Source organism: Lycorma delicatula, chromosome 6 (assembly GCF_047948215.1).
Source record: "Lycorma delicatula isolate Av1 chromosome 6, ASM4794821v1, whole genome shotgun sequence".
Lineage (NCBI taxonomy): Eukaryota > Metazoa > Arthropoda > Insecta > Hemiptera > Fulgoridae > Lycorma > Lycorma delicatula.
In genome coordinates this window covers 153,873,704-153,895,172 of record NC_134460.1, presented here as the reverse complement: position 1 = coordinate 153,895,172, position 21,469 = coordinate 153,873,704, and the positions used below count along the sequence as shown (strand labels likewise).

At 31.8% G+C, this 21,469-nt stretch overlaps 1 protein-coding gene across 1 annotated transcript in view; it reads left to right on the top strand.

Annotated features, from left to right (window-relative positions):
* The window catches only part of Oseg2 (intraflagellar transport protein Oseg2), a 118,371-nt gene that overhangs the window by 58,012 nt on the left and 38,890 nt on the right, over positions 1–21,469 (top strand). Inside the window, exons 17-21 of the mRNA XM_075369696.1 lie at positions 1,038–1,195; positions 1,692–1,836; positions 2,814–3,004; positions 5,505–5,687; positions 8,962–9,108. Coding sequence (XP_075225811.1) covers positions 1,038–1,195; positions 1,692–1,836; positions 2,814–3,004; positions 5,505–5,687; positions 8,962–9,108 — 824 coding nt within the window. The remainder of the gene's footprint in view (positions 1–1,037; positions 1,196–1,691; positions 1,837–2,813; positions 3,005–5,504; positions 5,688–8,961; positions 9,109–21,469) is intronic.

The following is a 21,469-nucleotide window of genomic DNA, read 5'->3' as shown; positions in this document are numbered from 1 at the left end:
TGGTCTGGTCTAACAGCAATGAAGCAGTTTATGAATCGACTCAGAAGGGCTGCACAACGAGAGGGTGATCCTGATCGGCCCTAACTGCGGGTTACCGCAGAAGTAGGGCTAAGTACTTCCATAGCATTAGGTCCTCCAAGTGTAATTCCTGGCGCTTCTTTGTTCAGGAGCAAGGGAATAGATCCTTGGGGCGTTGTGTATAGAACCCTAGGACATAAGCGCCTCCGTCCGCCAGTGGCGGTCCTGATCATGACTTTGTAATGCCACGCAAGACACCATGATTGGACAGGATGGGTGGCGGGGTTTGTCCCCGGCTCCTGCGCTGACCGAAATGAGGTTACATTCCCCTTGTTAAGTGACCTAAATTGGTCGACTTATTTGGGTGTAGGTCTGAATTTCCATGTTGTGTAAGATTTCATTTTCATTGGTATGAGTGTAGCACTGATTTAACTTCAAACTCATTCATTTTCTGAGTCATTCAGTCACGAATGGTGCTGTTAAATCTGGACTACGCGCGGGGTTTGCGCTTCCGCAGTTTCGGTTAGTTAGTTTGAAGTTAGGTTGGATGTGAAGATATCCGTTTGAGGCCTACGTGAAAGTGAAATTTGATTTGTATTTTACTGATGAAAATGTCTGCCAAGGCATTTACATCAGTGGCATCCCAACCAAGGCCTGACTGATGACTGTGAGATGTAATCAGTTAGAGGGTCTAAAGATGACCTCTGTAAAGCCCCTCAGAGCTTGGAACAGAGGGGGTGGTATGGCGACCGGTCACAAGGTGGGTGTCTTCCCACTACTGGGTTGGGATGCCGATTCAGAAATGCTTGCAATGATACATAAGATAAATTTATTGGAAAAACTTCACTTTTAGCAATTATAAAAATTTTAAAATCGCTTATACTTTCTACATTATAACTGAACAAAGATAAAACAATTATACTAAACTTCTAATAACACTTATCATAACCCAAACTTATGTAAATTGTTTTTTAAAATACCATATTTATTATTTTAATAATTTCTATTGTCTAATGCAGAGGTAGTAAACTTAGAAGAACAGTGGGGAGATTATTTAGTAAATAATAAACAGCTAGATGCAGCTATTAACCATTACATTGAAGCCGGTCGGACAGTCAAAGCATTAGATGCTGCTGTTGGTGCTAGACAATGGAAGAAAGCTGTACAGATTGTTCAGGTAATATATTATTAGTGCGTTTAATTATATATTGCAGTTTACAAAGTAAGCAATTTGTAATATACATGTATGTGGACCAAGCCTCCTTAATTTCAGTCAAAAAACTTATCTATTTCTGTCCAGGTTAAATTATTTTCATATTGTAAAAAGGATGCAAAGTGAATGAGCTCACTTACAAATAAATATTTTTATTTCAAATTTACTTCAGTATTAGCCGATTATCTGCGAATTCTGTTTTCTGTGAATTTTATGCCAGCCATTATTGCGGATAATTGAGAGTTTACTGTAATTAAAAAAGAAAAAGACGTTTTTGCTTTTTCTCTACACACCATAGTCATTTGAAATGGTACTGGTGTCAAAAAAGTTAAAATACTATTTTTAACTTGATTACTTAAACAAAATAGCTGCAGTAGTAATAAATAAACAGTAAACATGAATGCAGTCAGAAATATTATGAAGCATTACATCATAAAATAATACATTTTTTTTTTTCTAGGCGATAGATGATAAAAGTCTTGTTGGAAGATATTATGCACAACTAGCTCGACATTTTGCTTCAATAAAGGATTTCCAGTTGGCAGAAGAATTATTTATACAAGCTGAAATGTACAAGGAAGCTATTCAAATGTACAATGATAACGGTAAGAAAAATAGTAAATACAATTTTAAATAACAGTAATAGTAAAAAATTTTATTTGGAAAATACAGCTAGCTTACATATACAGTTGTAAAACACAGTGAAATCTAATTTTCTGGCTGTGAGGCAGATGTCTGTCTGCATATTTGGCATCTTATGCTATGTGTGTCTGGAAGGTACTTGTAAGTGTCTATGGAAAGACCAAGATGGGTCACATTCAAGTTTTTGATTTGTCTTTTATCTTTAAGCCTTTGAGATGCGGATAATTACAATCAGTAGAAATACCTATAATTGTTAAAATTATAATTCCAAAGGAAATTGTAAATCGTCTTTAGAATCTTTTTTCTAATTGGATATAACGGCCAATGCTAACAATCACCTGGTTTCAAAGTGCGCTAGATTTCATCTATTCCAATAATCTGTCATCATTATAATTTGACTTAAATAAAAATTAATAGAAAAATTTGAAAGATTCATCGGCTTTGCCTTTATAACATGACCAGTTCATACACATATAAAACTATTAGACATTTCTTTGATGAAATATTCTCCACTAATAATTAGTAAGCATAAAATTAGTATCAAAAAGTTGGTTGTTTACTACTGACAGTGGTAAAATAATTTTTGAAAGCAAGGAAGTAAAGATACTCTGAAAATCCATCACAGGCAACTTTGAAGCTTTATTAAGCTCCTGAAAAAAAGCAAAAGAAACTAGTTGATCTTGAATAGGCATGTTAACAAAATCATGAATATTACGAAAAAATTACCAAAGACAATTTGTGTACAGTGTAAAAAACCTGACAAGAGTTGTAAAACCTATGTACAAACTCCATGGTTAATAGATTTCTTTTATCATTTAGCGAGTACAGAATTAGAAAAAATGTGGTGTACACATATGATATTTATATGTGTAGTACATATGATATTTATATGTGTAGTACATATAAAAAAATTAAATTTATTTACTTTTTTCTAAACTAGGTAACTGGGAGAAAGCTCATGCCCTAGCTGCTCAATACCTAGAATCGGAACAAGTAACTAGAATGTTTATAAAACAAGGCCAGGCTCTGGAACAGCTTGGTAAACTTAAAGAAGCTGAGAAATTATATGTTACTGTTGAACAACCTGATTTGGCTATATCAATGTATAAGTCACAAAGACAATTTGACCAGGTAAAAAAAAGATTCTTTTGGTTAACATTGTAATATAAATTTATTTTTGAAAAATGTTGGATTGGTTATATGAAAAAAGATTTCAGATCCGACTAATATTTTCTTTATGTATGTTCAATATAACCAAATGAACCAGTTTTTGATAATTCTTTTTTTTACATTGTAGAATAAGTTCTTTTGGTGATCTTTTTTGTAGCTTAAACATTAAATCCTCTTCTTAGAGTTAGATTGGAGATAACTTTTATTTTTTATCAGCATAATTGATTAGTACAGATTTTTATGCCATAACAATATCTTGACAGTTTTTTAATGTGAAAATCAAAGTAATAAAAACAAAAACGTTGGTTAATCTCAGTTAAAATTTAATTCATTAATAAAATATAATACATTAGAGATAAATAGTATAAATATAATATATTCACATTAAACAACTAATTGGAGATTTTAACGCTCAACTAGGTAGAGAAAGAAGATACTGTAACATCTCTGGAAAATGGCCTGTCCAAAAGAGAACAAATAAAAACAGACAGATACTCATTGATCTCTGTAAAAACCACAACCTAATCTCAAAATTCATATATTTCAAGAAGAAACCTCACACTTAAAACGTGGAAACACCTGACTATACTAAAGGAAATGGGAACTAAATCATGTTTTCATGGACAAACACTACCAGAAAGAGATCTACCATGTAAAAGTCCTCCAAAGATTAGGCATAGGCTCAGATAACTATGTAATTAAAATTAAATTCACTCCCCAAAGGAAACAACAAAACCAAGACCCTAAAACTAAAAGAAAAATAGATTATACTCAACTAATCAAGAATGAAGATTACCAAAAGGCAACTGAAAAAATAACAAACATGCATAAACTCACAGAAGAATTGGTCCCAATAAAACCCTGTAAAAAGTAACAATGCTGGTTCAGCAAATGGGACAAAACAGTGTAAAAGAGACATCAAGCATGGCTATTAACCAATCCCAAAAATCAGAAACATCCTTCCAAAATCTAGTAAAAAGAAAAGAAACCACCCAAACCCTAAGCAAAATAAAAAGGTAACACCATAAAGACACACTTAAATCAATAGAAGAAAAATTCAACAAAACACAGTCAAGAGACTACCACAAAACCTTAAAAAAACAACTCCAAAACCCAAGTTACTTGTTTCACTAAAACAAGTACAAAACCCAATGTTACTAATGAAGGATGAAAACCATAATCTGGCCCATAACAATAGATACCTAGCTAAATAACTAAAATTTTTGCTGGGAAATCCTAGCTAAATGTTTCAACAAACTCCTAAATTGTAAAGAACTGACAGAACTCCTAAACTTCTAAGTCTTGTACAAGAGTTAAAACCCATCACTGGTACCATGTGTAAGAAGAGACTAGGATTCTTTGGACACATCATGAGGATACAAGATTCAAGACTTCTGAAACAGCTGGTACAATACAATCTCGATTTGGAAAAACCAAGATAGGATGCAGATGGATCAGAGAAATAAGCAAGGATCTGAAGGAAATTGGCCTTACATTAGAAGACACCACAGACAAGATAAAATTAAACAAAAAATCAAGGACAAAATACTCGCAAGAAAGAAACTCACAACACAAAGATTTCTAACACCAGAAAGGACATGGAGATTGGAATATATGAAAAAGTTCTGGGAGGACCGCAAGTCCTGAACAGTCCTTTCAAAGGGACTTGGATAATGGACTGACTAAAGTGATCCTGTATGGTCATAAAAGATGAAAAAAAAAATGTAATATATATTTCCACATTCCAGATACTGTTAGCTGTATGTTTACTTACACAATATTTTCACATTATCTCAATTCTTAAAGGGTACAATCTTAAAATTAAATTTTCCTTAATCTAAGGGATTAATTTTATCAGAAGAAATGTCAGCAAGTCACAACAATTTTTTTTTAACAAGTGTCTGGAATGAACTTGTACTCAAAAGCAAAGTTTCAATCCTGAAGTTAGTTGTTTAACAATCAAAATGATCATTTAGTTTTAATTTTTAAGTAGATTTTTTGTTAATAGTCGAGTTTTATTTATTTCTTTTGAAAAGATCATAACTTTTTAGCACAGATCTTTATTTATAGTATGTAATTAATATGTTTAATATGTATTAATATCTTTATTTAATATGACAGTTTAGGTTCTTGAGTAATAAACATTTAAATATAGTTCATAATAAATTGAGGGAATAACTTTTTCATTTCTGTGGATTTTGTTTTTTAAAAACATGAAGGAAAAATATTTTTCCTAAATATATGACAATTATAATATTTCTGTAATTTCTTTTTTAATTCTTCACACTGTTTCCTCACTATCTATAGTCGATTGTTTAACTACTTAAATGACCTTCAGGTTTGAGATGTAATGAAAAATCTGTGCTAAGTTTTTGTTTTCAAACTATTTCAATGATCATTTAGCATAGCTCTTTCTTTAATTTAAAAGGAACTGTTACAAACAGAATTGTTTAATTTTCAGATGATAAGACTAGTCAGTAAATATCACAGTGATTTGGTATCAACAACACATATGCATCTTGGTCAACAAATGGAAAGCGAAGGAAATTATAAAGCTGCAGAAGCACACTATGTTAATGGTGGTGAATGGAAACTGGCTGTTAAAATGTATCGATCGATTGACATGTGGGAAGATGCACATCGGGTATTTACAATAAATCAGATTTGTTTATTAATGACAAAGTTATTTATTTTTGGTAATGAATGTTATGATAAATAATTTTCCCTAATTTAACTATAGTCCACATTTGGAAAAAAATATTTGACCGTTTGGAATACTCAGCATATATATAAATTATTGTAATTTTTAAGTACTTAAACATGCCTAATGTACATAAAAAGAAATCCTGTTTGACACTGTCGTGCCAAAAAGGTATTTTCTCTGTCTTTACTAATTTACCTACAAAAGTTTACAGTAAAGACTTTTAATCCTCTCTGGATCACATCCAGAGTTGTAACTTGGGAATTTATTCCCACCCAAGGCTGACTTGCCTTTGAAAGTCAAATATGGAAGGTCTTTTAAGAAAAAATCCACCGTCTGGTAAATACCAGAGAAGTCTGCACTCGGATCCGGTGGGCAGCTACTCAAAAGATAACAATGAATCTGAGCATTTGGAAACACCCAAAAACAACACAACTTTAAAATTGAGGATAAAACAAAAGCAAATAAACTACATTGCCACTCACAACATTAATTCTCTAACTCAACCCGGCAAACTAAAAACTCTAACAGACATAATGGACAAACAAAAAATCCTAATCGCAGGACTTCAAGAAATGAGAAACACCAATCGAGAGCCGTTTGAATCTCAGGGTTACAGAATTTACAAAGGAATCCCCGGGAAACGTGTGATGAAGAATTGCCCACAGTTCGGAACAGGATTTGCAATCAATCTTAAAATAATTGACTCAGTCGTAGAATTTAAGTCTTACTCCCCCAGGATTTCAACCTTAACCCTAAAATCAGCCAATAAATTCTACACAATAATAAATGTCCATGCTCCCACCAATGACAAAAACAATCTTAAAAAAGATAGAGAAGAGATGGACAAATTCTGGGAACTTCTTGACCGAACTGCAAACAACATAAATAAAACCCACACCAAGATTTTAATAGGGGACTTTAATGCCCAACTTGGTAAAGAACGAAGATATCGTGATATTATCGGAAAATGGCCTGCCCAGAAGGAAACTAACAAGAACGGCCAAAGACTTGTCGAATTTTGCAGAAACCATAATATGATCTCAAAATCCACCTATTTTATGAGAAAACCAAACAAATTGAAGACTTGGAAACACCCAGATTGGAAAAAAGGAGAATGGCAACTCGATCATGTTTGCATGGACCGGAATTATCACAAGGAGATTTATAATGTAAAAGTCTTGAGAGGAACAGATACTGGATCGGACCATTACTTAATTAAGTTAAAATAAAATTCACCCCGCATAAAAAGAAAAAATCCCAACCTAAAAACAAGGAGCTTATGATCCACATAAATTAATAAACAATGCCATCTTTGAAGAAACAACAAAAAAAATCAAATTAACTAATAATTTAAAAGAACTGACATCCCAACTGAAAGAAATAGCTGAAGAACTAGCCCCTATAAACCCAAGAAAAAAACACCAATGGTGGAATGAAGAATGTGACAAAGCAAGACCGACACCGGGCTCGGATCAACCACCAAACCCAGAAAACTGTAGAATCTAACCATGAATTCACCAAACAAAGGAAAATAACTCATAAAATTATAAGAGGAACCAAACGACAAGCCCAAAAAACTTGATTCAGCAAATAGAAGAAAGTTCCAAGGAAACTAACTCCCGAGACTATTATAATATTTTTGGTCAGGCTCTTCAAAGATATGAACCTTCTAGAGTTTAGGCCTTCACCCTAAACTCGTAAACATGATAAAATTAACTTTAACCAATACCCAGTCCAGAGTGAAATTCAGAGGTGAACTCTCTCAACCCTTCTACATAAAAACTGGATTGAGGCAAGGAGACGGCCTCTCACCACTCCTTTTTAACTGCGCCCTCGAATTTGTCATGAGAAAATGGTATGAAATAAATCCCAAAAATATAAAAATGGGTACTAAGAAAAACTCCTCACACTAAATTGCCTAGGATTTGCAGATGACCTCGCTCTTTTAGAAAATAATATTCAAGAAGCCAAAACACAAATCATGAGCCTTCAAAACCTAGCACAAAAGATAGGGCTTCATAAATCTTTCGAAAAAACTGAACTAATGGCCATAGATCCTCTGGTAATAGAGCACATTACGGTAAACAATCAGAAAATTAAAATAGTAAAACAATTTAAATATCTAGGGGAAATAATAACTTATAATTTAAATGAAAAAGTGACATGGCAAAACAGGACAAATAAAATGATTAAATCCCAAAAATTAACTCGGTTAACATATAACAAAAAATGCCTTTCTGCTAAAACAAAACTTAAACATTATAAAACTGTAGTACAGCCAGTAGTCACCTACGGAAGCAAGACCCTTTTCAAAATCACTCAGAAAAACCGAATTGAAAAAATTCTGAAAATAGAGAGGAGAATTATCAGAACGTGTATCAATAAAAAACACCAAAAAGAAGGCCAATGGTGGATTGTGCCAAATGAGGTGGTGTATCGAGAAATAGAGCCTGTTACTGATACTATGCGGAAAAAAAGAATCTCTTTCTTTGGTCATCTCATAAGGACACCGGAAACAAGACCGTCAAGAAATATCATTGAAAAGCTTTGGTTCCAAAAGCTAGAAGTAGGATGGATCAAAGAAATTAGAGAAGATATGGAAGAATTGGGAATTTCCCTGATTGACCTACAGAATAAAACTGGGAAAATTACAAAGCTAAAAGACAAAAGCAGTAGATTTAAACAAAAGACAGACAAACGACAAAATACAACGAAGAGGGTGTTTACGGATGAAGAAATAAAGCAAGATCTGAACAGATGAAGAAATACTGGGCAGCTCGGAAGAGTAAAATAACACGCTTTTCTCAGAAAAGATCAACTAAAATTGACTTAAGTGGTCCCATGTTGGCCGTAAAAGCATAATAATAATAAAGACTTTTAATGTAAAGTACAAGGTGAAGTGGTAAATGAATGGTAGATGTACCATAAACAAAAACACAGAGAAGAAAATAACACATCAATAAAAATAATAACAATCTTACAGTATTAATACAACATCCCTTAAGCAAAACAACATAGTATATCATTTATCCAGTGATTCCAGGTTTGAATCCTTTATCAGGCATGGAATTTTTTCATGCATAATTTCCTCCAGTAGGTTGGCACGAAGAAGGGAAATTTGGGCACAAAAATCTTGCAAAATCCTTCTAACTAACCATATTTGTTTACACAACAAGCAACAAAGTTTTTAATTTTCTTAAATGAAATGTTTCAGATAGCAAAAACATGTGGAGGAGAACAAGCAGGTCAGCAAGTTGCATTCCTTTGGGCAAAGTCTCTTGGTGGTGACTCAGCAGTGAAGTTATTAAATAAATTCAATCTGCTTGAAGCATGCATTGATTATGCTTGTGACAGCTACCAAGTTTGTATTGTTTATTAATTACTCAGTATTTAATTCAAGACATTAAATAATAAAAATGAAAAATACAAAGATATATTAATTAAAACTAAAACGCTAGTACTGATGAGAACAGTTTATTCAATTATTTATTGAGATCGGTACATAATAATGCAATAGAATCATCTTGAATGGAAATAGATGCTATGCAACTCTCCAAAGATAACTATAAAGGAACTATTCTAGTATTATACCTCGAAAGACAAACATTAAAAAATTAATTATATATAACATAAATAAATAATTGACCCACCAAGTAAAGAATAAAATTAAATTAGGTAGGATGACACCTTACATCATTTTATATACACAAGAGTACTTTCATGATTTTCTCGCATCTTCAGTTGACCCATCTATTAATTGTTCATGTAAAATTACATATTAAAAATAAACAACATTAACAAATCATGATAAATACAATAAAACAGTTTAAAACTTTGGATATTAACTTTAAAATCAATTCAAATCAAAAATGGAATTAAAAATTTCCTTTTAAATTAAAAATTTTAAATCAAATTAAAAGTTAAAGTTAAAAATTCTATAAATAAAAAATATGTCATCAAGTAAAAAAAATATTAATTAAAAGTTAAAATGATAATTATATTAGAAAATAATGAATATGTTTGTGTGTGGTTTGACTAGCCAATATTATATTATTGTGTAGAATTTTAAATAGATTAAACTAAAAATTAACAATATTTGATAAAGAGCTGCTATCTATTGCAGCCTTTATAATAGATGGTTTCCTCCACACCCTTGGGGTGTGTAGGTCTGCAGAGGGAGACAAGGTAACCATGGTAGGATTCCGAGTGGCTAGGGTTCTGGCTTAGGCATTGGATTGGTTGGAGGTAGGTGCATTGGCATCATGCCACGATTATAATGGTATTGTTTGTGATTTGATTTGGGGCTCCTGCTGGTGAGGGTGGCCGTGCTGCCGAGGAATGTTAACCCATGCGACCAGGGACGTGGCTTCCCTCTGCCGGTGGCAGTCCTGATTGTGACTTGGTAATGCCACGCAAGACACCATAATGGGACCGGGTGGTAGTGCGGGGTTTGTCCCTGGCTCCTGCACGGACCGAAATGAGGTTGCGTTCCCCTTGTTAGGTGACCTAAATTAGTAGACTTATTTGAGTGTAGGTCTGAATTTCTATGTTGCGTAAGACATAATTTTAACTGGTATGAGTGTAGCACTGATTTAACTTTAAACTTGTTCGTTTTCAGTGGCATTCACAGTCATGAACAGTGCTGTTAAATCTGGACTAGGCATGGGGTTCACATTTCTGCAGTTTTGGTCAGTTAGTTTTAGGGAATCATGTTAGGTTGGATGTGAAGATGTCCGTTTGAGGCCTACGTGAAGGCGAAATTTGATATGAATTTACAGATGCAAATGTATGCCGAGGCATTTACATCGGTAGCATCCTGAGTGAGGCCTGGCTGATGACTGTGAGATGACTTCAGGGCTTGGAATGGAGGGGGTGGTGTGGTGATTGGTAATGACACAAGGTGGGTGTCTTCCCCCTACGGGATTGGGATGAGCCTTTATAATAGTGCCATTGTCATACTCAGTTGATCAAGCTGAATTCATTTTTATATTTATAAAACCTTTCTAGAATATCTAAACCCCTATTATTATTATTCATATTACATTTTTTAAATTTCTAATATTGCCAAATTAGTGTAATATTGAAATATTCAAATATTGAATGTTTATTATCAGTAAGATAGTCAGAAACATAAGAAAACCCAATTTTCCATTTTTATAATATCTGAAATGTTCAGAAAATCTGGTTTTGAAAGATCTTGTGGTCTTTCCTGTATAAATAAGGTCACAGTCGTTAAAATTTTATTTTGTAAATTCCAGTCAAATTATATGTCTAATGTTTTAAATGTTTTATTATGCGATTGTTTCTCTGGTATGCAGGTTTAAACTTATTTTTGTCATAAACCTTTGTAATATTTTCAGCTATGCTATCAGTATATACATATTTTAAATATACATTGTCAATTTTTTTTGTTTCATTTATTAGTATTAGACATGTATTATTGTTAATTTTTAATATCTGTTTTTTGTATGTATTATCAATTATCACTATAACCATTATATATAGCAATTTTTTTGTAATATCTATTCCTTTGTTTAATTTACTTTTATTTTCATTATATTGTGTGTAATTAATCCTCTATTAACCATGTTTGTATATGTATGCATTTTGTGTGACCGTGTATGATTTGAATATCTATGTATTGTGGTTTTATTAGTAGAGGGTTTTCTATACAATGACATTATAAAATGATTATTTTTATTAATTTCAACATTAACATCTAAGAAATTTATTGCCCTATTTATATCAATTTAAAAGTAAATTTCAACCCATTATAGTGTGAATTTAATTTTTTCAAAATTATTAGTTTTTCATTATATATAATTGGGTTATAGACTACAAAAGTATTATCATACCTAATTCATAGTAAAATATTATGAGCATGAACAATACCAAAAATAATTTTATTTTTGAAATTCTGTAGACAAATTTCGATCATAATAGCTGAAAAAGAAAAACCCATTGGTAAAGTATTTTCCTGAGTGTTATTATTTGTCATTAAATTAGAAATAATTTTGTTATACATTTTTAAAGATAGTAATATTATCAACAAATACAGTGTCTTCGTGGTTATGCATTAATTTATTTTTTATGGTTACATTTATTTCTATGGGTATGCTAAGGTAATGCTAAGGTAAGGTATTAATAATGTCATAACTAACCATTCTAGTATTATCTTCAATTTTTAAATCTTTTAATTTATTTATAAATTCAAATCTATGTTTTATATTTGTAATCTAAATTCATTTTTATCTTAGTATTTTATCTATTACTTTAGAGACAATATAAGATGGAGTGGTTGTAAAATTGTTTAATATTGTTTAACATAGGGGTACCGGGTTTATGTATTTTAAGAAGTCCAGTTAAAATTGGTGCACTTGGTTCGAAAGGGTATAATCTGGAGTGATATGTTAATTTTTTATTGTAAATAAAAACATTATGGTATTTTGTTATTAAACTTTTAGTTATTCTAAAACTTTTTGGTGGGATCCTTTATTTCTTTGAAATTATTTTCCATTATGTATTGTTTCATTAAACTAATATATTTTTCAAAATGTGTAATGACCAGCAGCGTATTGGTTTTATCTGATTTTAAAACAATACAGTTATTATTACTCAATTTATTTTTCAAATTATAAATTAATTTTTTATTAAGATTAGTCTTTTGGATTAAATTTTTACATTTGATTTCATGAATTTTATTATTAATGGTATTACATAAAATTTCTTTATCATTAGGATTTACTTTATTAATATTTATTTCAGAATCCACAGACATTTTTAATACGAGGGTTATTTTTTTTCAAGGTCCGATCGGTCGCAAAATAAAAACGCACGCAAAAATCGGATGAACTTTTGCACATATGTGTTGCGCAGCGTCTATCATGCGGCGCCACTTTGTTTAGTAATGAACATGCAGCTAGCACATAAACATGTCTACAACAATAGCACCTCCCGCCAAGTGTGAAGTGCGTGCGGTAATTAGATTTCTTCAGGGTGAGGGGTGTAATGCAGCTGAAATTCATCTATGAATAAGTAATGTGGTGAAACTTCAATGAGTGACAGCCGACAATGGTGCAGGAACTTTAAAGCAGGACGTACAGATGTTCATGATTCAGGCGGTCAGGGAAAGAAGCGAGTGTCAACCTATGATCTCGTTGGGCGAGTGGATGAGGCAATTCGAGAAAATCATCGGTTTACAATTTCTGTATTGAGGGATTCGTTTCCTGAAATTTCAAGGTCAGCTCTCTACACCATTGTGAGTGAGAGACTTCAGTACCGCAAACGGTGTGCGAGAAGGGTTTCCAAGATGCTGCCCGACCATCACAAAACAATGAGAATGGACGCCTCACTAACGTTTCTCCAGCGCTACCACAATGAAGGAGAAGATTTTTTGAACAAAATTGTCACAGGAGACGAGACATGGGTTCATTTCGAAACCGAATTAACAAAAGAACAATCCAAACAGTGGATACATTCTCATTCTCCCAGTAAACCAAAGAAATACAAGCGAACCTTCTCCAACAGAAAGTGTATGGCTGCTGTGTTCTTGGTGGAATTCATGGAACGTGGCACGACCATCACTGCAGCCTCAATATCTAAGAAGGGCAATTCAGAATAAGCGGAGAGGAATGTTGTCATCAGGCATTGTCTTTCTTCATGACAATGCTCGGCCGCACACTGCAGCTGTAACAAAGAAGCTCCTGCAGCGTTTTCATTGGGAAGTGTTTGATCACCCACCATACAGCCCGGACTTGGCTCCATCCGATTTTCACCTCTTTGCTCACATGAAATGCTGGCTAGGAGGACAACATTCTGGCACAGACATTGAGCTGTAGACAAGCGTAGAAACATGGCTGAAAACACAGGCAGCTCCGTTCTATGACAAGCGTATTGGAAAGTTGGTACCACGCTACGACAAATGTCTAAATCGGAGTGGCGACTATGTAGAGAAATAGCGTAACTATGTAAGTACTTGTTACAAATAAAAATTTTTTTATTTTCACTGTGGTTTTAATTTTGTGACTGATCGAACCTTGAAAAAAAATAACCCTTGTAATATTATTATTATATTTCTATCTCCTAGATTAAATTTGAAAGCATTAGCTACAATGAACTTCATTATTAAGGACAACATTTGTTAAATTTATCAAATCTATACAATTATCAGTAAATGAATCTGAATTCACAAGTACATACTTCTTTAACTTTAAATCTTCGTAATCACCATTCTTTACTAAATCTCCATGTATTTTATATAATAACCTAAACATTTATTATTATAATAATTATTTCTACTATAAATACAATTAAGTTTATTGTTATCATTATATTTTGTTTTTATCAATTTACTAATTTTTTTTTTATGTTTAGAATCATTAAGCCCATTTTTATGAATTTCAACATTAGTTTTAATCAAATTAAATGCATAATTAAAAATAAGAAGTCCTAAAATTTTTAATTTTTATATTTTTTCTAATGTCTCTGGCCATCTTATTGATAATAAACATTCAATATTTGATATTTACACTAATTTGGCAATATTAGAAATTAAAAAATGTAATATGAATAATAATAATAATAGGGATTTAGACATTTTAGAGAGATTTTATATATATAAATATGGATTCAGCTTGATCGACCAACAGAGTATGATGATGACACGACTATAATATGCTGCAAAATATTTGATAAAGCGCTGCTATATAGCAGCGCTTTATCAAATATTTTTAATTTATAGTTTAATCTATTTAAAATCCTACACAGTAATATAATATTGGTTAGCCAAACCACACACATATTCATTGTTTTTTAACATAATAATCATTTTAACCTTTAATTAATATTTTTATTATTTGAAGACATATTTTTATATATAGAATTTTTAACTTTTAACTTTAACCTTTAATTTGATTTTAAATCTTAAATTTAAAAGGAAATTTTTTTTATTTTAAAGTTTATGTCCAAAGTTTTAATAAATTTTGTCTTATTGTATTTATCAAGATTTTGTTAATGTTGTGTATTTATAATATGTAATTTTACATGAATAATTAAAAGATTGGATCAACTGAAGATGCGAGAAAAACATGAAAGTACTCTTGTCTATATATAATGATACAATCTAAGTGTCATCCTACCTAGTTTAATTTTATTCTCTACCTGGTGGAACAGGTTATTTATTTACATTTGTATAATAGTACAGGGGAATGTGAGTCTTAAAATAGACTTTAAAAAAGAAAAAGTTGACTATAAGAAATTTACTCCAAATATATTAATAAAAAATTATATATATATATATATATATATATATATATATATATATATATATCACCTCTCTGGATCACATCCAGAGTTGTAACTCGGGAATTTATTCCCACCCAAGGCTAACTTGCCTTTGAAAGTCAAATATGGAAGGTCTTTTAAGAAAAAATCCACCGTCTGGTAAATACCAGAGAAGGCTGCACTCGGATCCGGTGGGCAGCTACTTAAAAGATAACAATGAATCGGAGCGTTTGGAAACACCCAAAAACAACACAACTTCAAAATTGAGGATAAGAAACAAGCAAATAAACTACATTGCCACTCACAACATTAATTCTCTAACTCAACCCGGCAAACTAAAAACTCTAACAGACATAATGGACAAACAAAATATCCTAATCGCAGGACTTCAAGAAATGAGAAACACCGATCGAGAGCCGTTTGAATCTCAGGGTTACAGAATTTACAAAGGAATCCCCGGGAAACGTGTGATGAAGAATTGCCCACAGTTCGGAACAGGATTTGCAATCAATCTTAAAATAATTGACTCAGTCGTAGAATTTAAGTCTTACTCCCCCAGGATTTCAACCTTAACCCTAAAATCAGCCAATAAATTCTACACAATAATAAATGTCCATGCTCCCACCAATGACAAAAACAATCTTAAAAAAGATAGAGAAGAGACGGACAAATTCTGGGAACTTCTTGACCAAACTGCAAACAACATAAATAAGACCCACACAAAGATTTTAATAGGGGACTTTAATGCCCAACTTGGTAAAGAACGAAGATATCGTGATATTATCGGAAAATGGCCTGCCCAAAAGAAAACTAACAAGAACGGCCAAAGACTTGTCGAACTTTGCAGAAACCATAATATGATCTCAAAATCCACCTATTTTATCAGAAAACCAAACAAATTGAAGACTTGGAAACACCCAGATTGGAAAAAAGGAGAATGGCAACTGGATCATGTTTGCATGGACCGGAATTATCACAAGGAGATTTATAATGTAAAAGTCTTGAGAGGAACAGAGACTGGATAGGACCGTTACTTAATTAAAGTTAAATTAAAATTCACCTCGCATAAAAAGAAAAAATCCCAACCTAAAAACAAAAGAGCTTATGATCCACATAAATTAATAAACAATGCCATCTTTGAAGAAACAACAAAAAAAATCAAATTAACTAATAATTTAAAAGAACTGACATCCCAACTGAAAGAAATAGCTGAAGAACTAGCCCCTATAAACCCAAGAAAAAAACACCAATGGTAGAATGAAGAATGTGACAAAGCAGTCAAAGACCGATACCAGGCTTGGATCAACCACCAAACCCAGAAAACTGAAGAATCTAACCATGAATTCACCAAACAAAGGAAAATAACTCAGAAAATTATAAGAGGAACCAAACGACAAGCCCAAAAAAACTTGATTCAGCAAATAGAAGAAAGTTCCAAGAAAACTAATTTCCGAGACTATTATAAAATTTTTGGTCAGGCTCTTCATAGATATGAACCACCCACCCTTATGCTGAGAGGAAAAAAAGGAAATATGGCTCACACCAATTAAGAAAATGCTGAAATTTTGGCAGAAACCTTCAATAGACTCCTCAACTGTGACGACCCCCCAGAGCTTTTTGAGATTGACACTGAAACTCCAGTTAAAACTTCACCGGTAAATATCAACCCGCCAACAATACAAGAAGTTCTCGCAGCCTTAAATGAAATAAAAAACTACAAAGCAAGCGGAGAAGACCAGCTTTTCGCAGAACTCTGGAAACACTCATCAGTTTATTCAGTCAAAACTTCCCTACATCTATGCCTCGTGAAAATATGGAACGAAGAAAAACTTCCAGGACACTGGACCACAGCCCTCATCCATCCATTACATAAAAAAGGGGATAAAACTAATCCGGAAAACTACAGAGGCATATCTCTCCTGGATTGCACATACAAAATCCTGTCGAGAATCATATACAACCGATGCAAAGACCAACTTGAACTGGAACTTGGGGAATACCAAGGGGGATTTAGGCCATGGAGAGGTTGCCCGGAACAAATAATATCCCTAAAACTTATGATGGACTTATATAAAAGACGGAAAAAACAACTAATAATCACCTTCGTCGACTTTAAAAGGGCCTATGATTGTATACACCGACCATCCATGCTGAATATTCTGAGAAACCTGGGCCTTCACCCTAAACTCGTAAACATGATAAAATTAACTTTAACCAATACCCAGTCCAGAGTGAAATTCAGAGGTGAACTCTCTCAACCCTTCTACATAAAAACTGGATTGAGGCAAGGAGACGGCCTCTCGCCACTCCTTTTTAACTGCGCCCTCGAATTTGTCATGAGAAAATGGTATGAAATAAATCCCAAAAATATAAAAATGGGTACTAAGAAAAACTCCATCACACTAAATTGCCTAGGATTTGCAGATGACCTCGCTCTTTTAGCAAATAATATTCAAGAAGCCAAAACACAAACCATGAGCCTTCAAAACCTAGCAAAAAAGATAGGGCTTCATATCTCTTTCGAAAAAACTGAACTAATGGCCATAGATCCTCTGGTAATAGAGCACATTACGGTAAACAATCAGAAAATTAAAATAGTAAAACAATTTAAATATCTAGGGGAAATAATAACTTATAATTTAAATGAAAAAGTGACATGGCAAAACAGGACAAATAAAATGATTAAATCCCAAAAATTAACTCGGTTAACATATAACAAAAAATGCCTTTCTGCTAAAACAAAACTTAAACATTATAAAACTGTAGTACAGCCAGTAGTCACCTACGGAAGCAAGACCCTTTTCAAAATCACTCAGAAAAACCGAATTGAAAAAATTCTGAAAATAGAGAGGATGAAGAAATACTGGGCAGCTCGAAAGAGTAAAATAACACGCTTTTCTCAGAAAAGATCCAACTAAAATTGACTTAAGTGGTCCCATGTTGGCCGTAAAAGCATAATAATAATAATAATAATAATATATATATATAAAACTTTCTGAAAATTCAAATAATTTATCAACATACTTAACCAGTGTTCCAATTAATCTCAAAAAAATAACTTAACCATCAAACATATTAACAGAAAAATCTAAAAACTAATACTGATAGTAGACTTTCGCAGGATCCCTCATGATCAGTCTGTACATAATTCTATAATTACATCAAAAAATAAAAACTTAAAAATTTAGAAAACATAAACCATAATGGAGAAAAAATTTGTAACTTCACTGCCATAGTGAAACGATGTAAAATTTTAAACGTCACACAACAGTGTTCGTAAACATTGTTGCCAACGACTACAATCCACTATGTCTAATTAAAATTCCATCTTCAAAAATATGTTGGTTAATCATTTCATACTTTTGTTTAAAATTATAAATATAATATTTTTATATTCATTTTTTTATTGTTGTTACAAATTTCTAAATTATTTTTATAATCAGGTAATACTACGCTTACATTGCAACAAATGATCGGCCGTATTAGACACACCTTTCTTTCTGTTTCTGTAGGCATTGTAGCGTTCCATAAATATTTTTTTAGATCTGTTAGTTTTACCAATATAGATTTAATTACATTGAATTACATATCCCTTAAATCCTCTCCATCATGTTTATTATTATTCCTTACATATGGTAATTTGGTTTGTATGCTATTTTATTTTTATCATGACAATATTTTTTTCTATTACTTTTATTTGTGTAACTGTATTCTAAAAAAAATTAAAACGAGTGCGTCTGTGCGTGGACGCATTCTCCAAATAATAATGATAATATTATTCTGTAAAAATAATATTACTATTATATAAAAATAATATATAAATTATTAATGATACGAAATAACATATACGCAATATACACAAATCATAAAATTTGTTATCTATTTTAATGATAAATTGTTTAAATATGAACTAAGAATGAAATACACATACTAAAAATAGGGAGAATGAGCGTATATGCATAAGAACAGGAGAGAACAAATTGAGAGTGTGCGCTAGCCGAAGAAGCGTGATTATCACACTATCGATATGTAGTTAGTACATATACCTAGCGCGTGACGTCTGTATTTTTCTCAATTCACTCCCCATCCCAAAGCTTGCGTTAAGAAGCTTCGGTTCAAAACTTTAATCTCTGTTATTTCCTTGTTACAATTTTGTAAAACTATCATTGTATTTTATTCTTTGCTTTTCATATACCTTTTCTATAATTTTACTATTGAAACATTAAATACTGCTATTTGTTTTATTACTTCTATTTCTTTTTTGAGTTTGTTTTCCTTGGTCCTTGTGTAATGTGTAGTTCCAAATTCAGGTTTTATATGTATCAATTTTTTGGACCATAGGTAAATAGAATTTATATTGTAATTCTATTAATTGTAGGTTTTCTATAAGATTATTTATGTTTATGTCAATCTCAATATCTAAAAAATGTATTTTTCTGTTATTTTGCATTTCACATGAAAATTTTAAATTATTCATTATAATTATTAACTTTATTTAAAATGATAAAATGTTTATTTATAATTAGATTGTATATAACCAAAATATCATATACATTTCTTATCTATAATTGCACTTTGTGTGTACTCAATATTAAAAATTAGTATTAGTTTTTTTTAGATCTTTATGTTACTGTGTTTGGTGGTTAAGTTGTTTTTAATATATATATATATATTTATAGATCATACATGAGGTGTGATTGGAAAGTTTTAAGATTGGGTTTGTAATTTCAAAATGGCATTACTTGAGGTACTATTGTGATAGATCTTCAAGAAGTTTCTCCTTCTGACTGAACACATTGACTCGAATGGTGTTTGCACTTTTGGAAGCATTCCTGGAAATTTTCTTTCTTAAGAGTGTTAAGAACCCTCTCTGAATTTGCCTTGATGTCTTCAATTGAGTCAAATCGATTTCCTTTCAGTGAAAATTTCAATTTAGGAAACAGGTAGAAGTCTACAGAGGCTAAATCAGGGGAATAGAGGGGTTTTGGAAACACAGGAATTTGGGATTTGGCCAAAAATTCTGCAATCAAGAACACATGATGAGCTGGTGTGTTATGGTTGAGGACCCTATCTTGTCCAGCTAGAGTGCATGCATTTTCTTCAGCACATTTTTGCACAAACACTGAAGGACACTTTTATAGTATTCCTGGTTGACTAGCAGCAAATTCATGATTGTACAAAACCTGTAGAATTGAAGAAATCGACCAACATTTCTTCGCATTCATCTGACTTTGTCATGCTTTTTGCAGTTCTGGTGAATTTGGACGGGGGAAAGGTCATCTTCAACTGATTTATGGCCATTTTTGAATTTGTTAAACCTTTTTTTGAATATGATAAAAACTTTTACCAACTCAGATATTTATCCCCGAAAGCTGTTTTTTAAGTGTTCGAAAGCTTATTTCCCGGTATTCAAATAAAATTTGACACAAACTTGTAGTTCTGTTTTTTCATCCAATCTGCAAAATCAATAATCTGTTGAGAACCAAAAACATGTCTTCACTAAGCATGATGTCCCTCTTCACTGAACAAAGATATTGTGATTTTTTTCAGGAAGTTTCAAGAACAAAACAAGCTTCCCTTTCCACACCTGTGAGCAAACCTCTCCTCTCCTATTGAGCAGCAGCGACACCTGTCTTAAAACTTTCCAATCACACTCTGTATACATAAATATACATAATTAAAGTATCATTACAAAGTTATGTGTAATTATACAAGTATTTTAATAAGAAAGACGGAAATTATCTGTACCACAGAACATAAAAAGAACAATTGAATTAACGATCAATAATAGTAATTATTAAGAAAAACTATCAATATTAAAAATCAATAAGTAATTCAAGTGCAAGTGCTTAAAAGGTCTTTGTAGTAAAATATATTTTATTTAAATAATACATATATATTTAAAAAAATATATAAATTTTTTTTACTTTCCTTAGAGAAAGAAAGACAGCAAAGGTATGGATAATGTTACACTAGAAGCAAACTATTAAATTCCCAGCCAAGCTAATTCTTGTGGTGTCATTGAAAGAAACCCAAAATGACTTATTTAAAGCAATATTAGAAGGCAAGACAATACATTGTTGTCGAATTAGGCCAGTTTACGTATTAGTAGTGTGTATTTTGCGTGTTTTTAATTCTCTAACATTTATTTTAATTAATTTTTTCTTAATACTCAAATGATCAGAAAATCAATATTGGTTTGGTTTTTTTTAAAATAATTGTATAAAATAAATTCAAGTAATTAAGAATGCACAACCCAATATTGCATAGTAAGTGTGATTTTATAATTTTTGATTCAGCTTTTCATTTTACCAAAAATTAAGGAAGACAAACATAATTAGGTGTGAGAACTACAGATATAAAAAGTTATAAACAACAAAACTTTGTTAGGAAATATTGTTGCACTTGTCTTATTTCAAGAAACAGTAGTGAATGAAAAA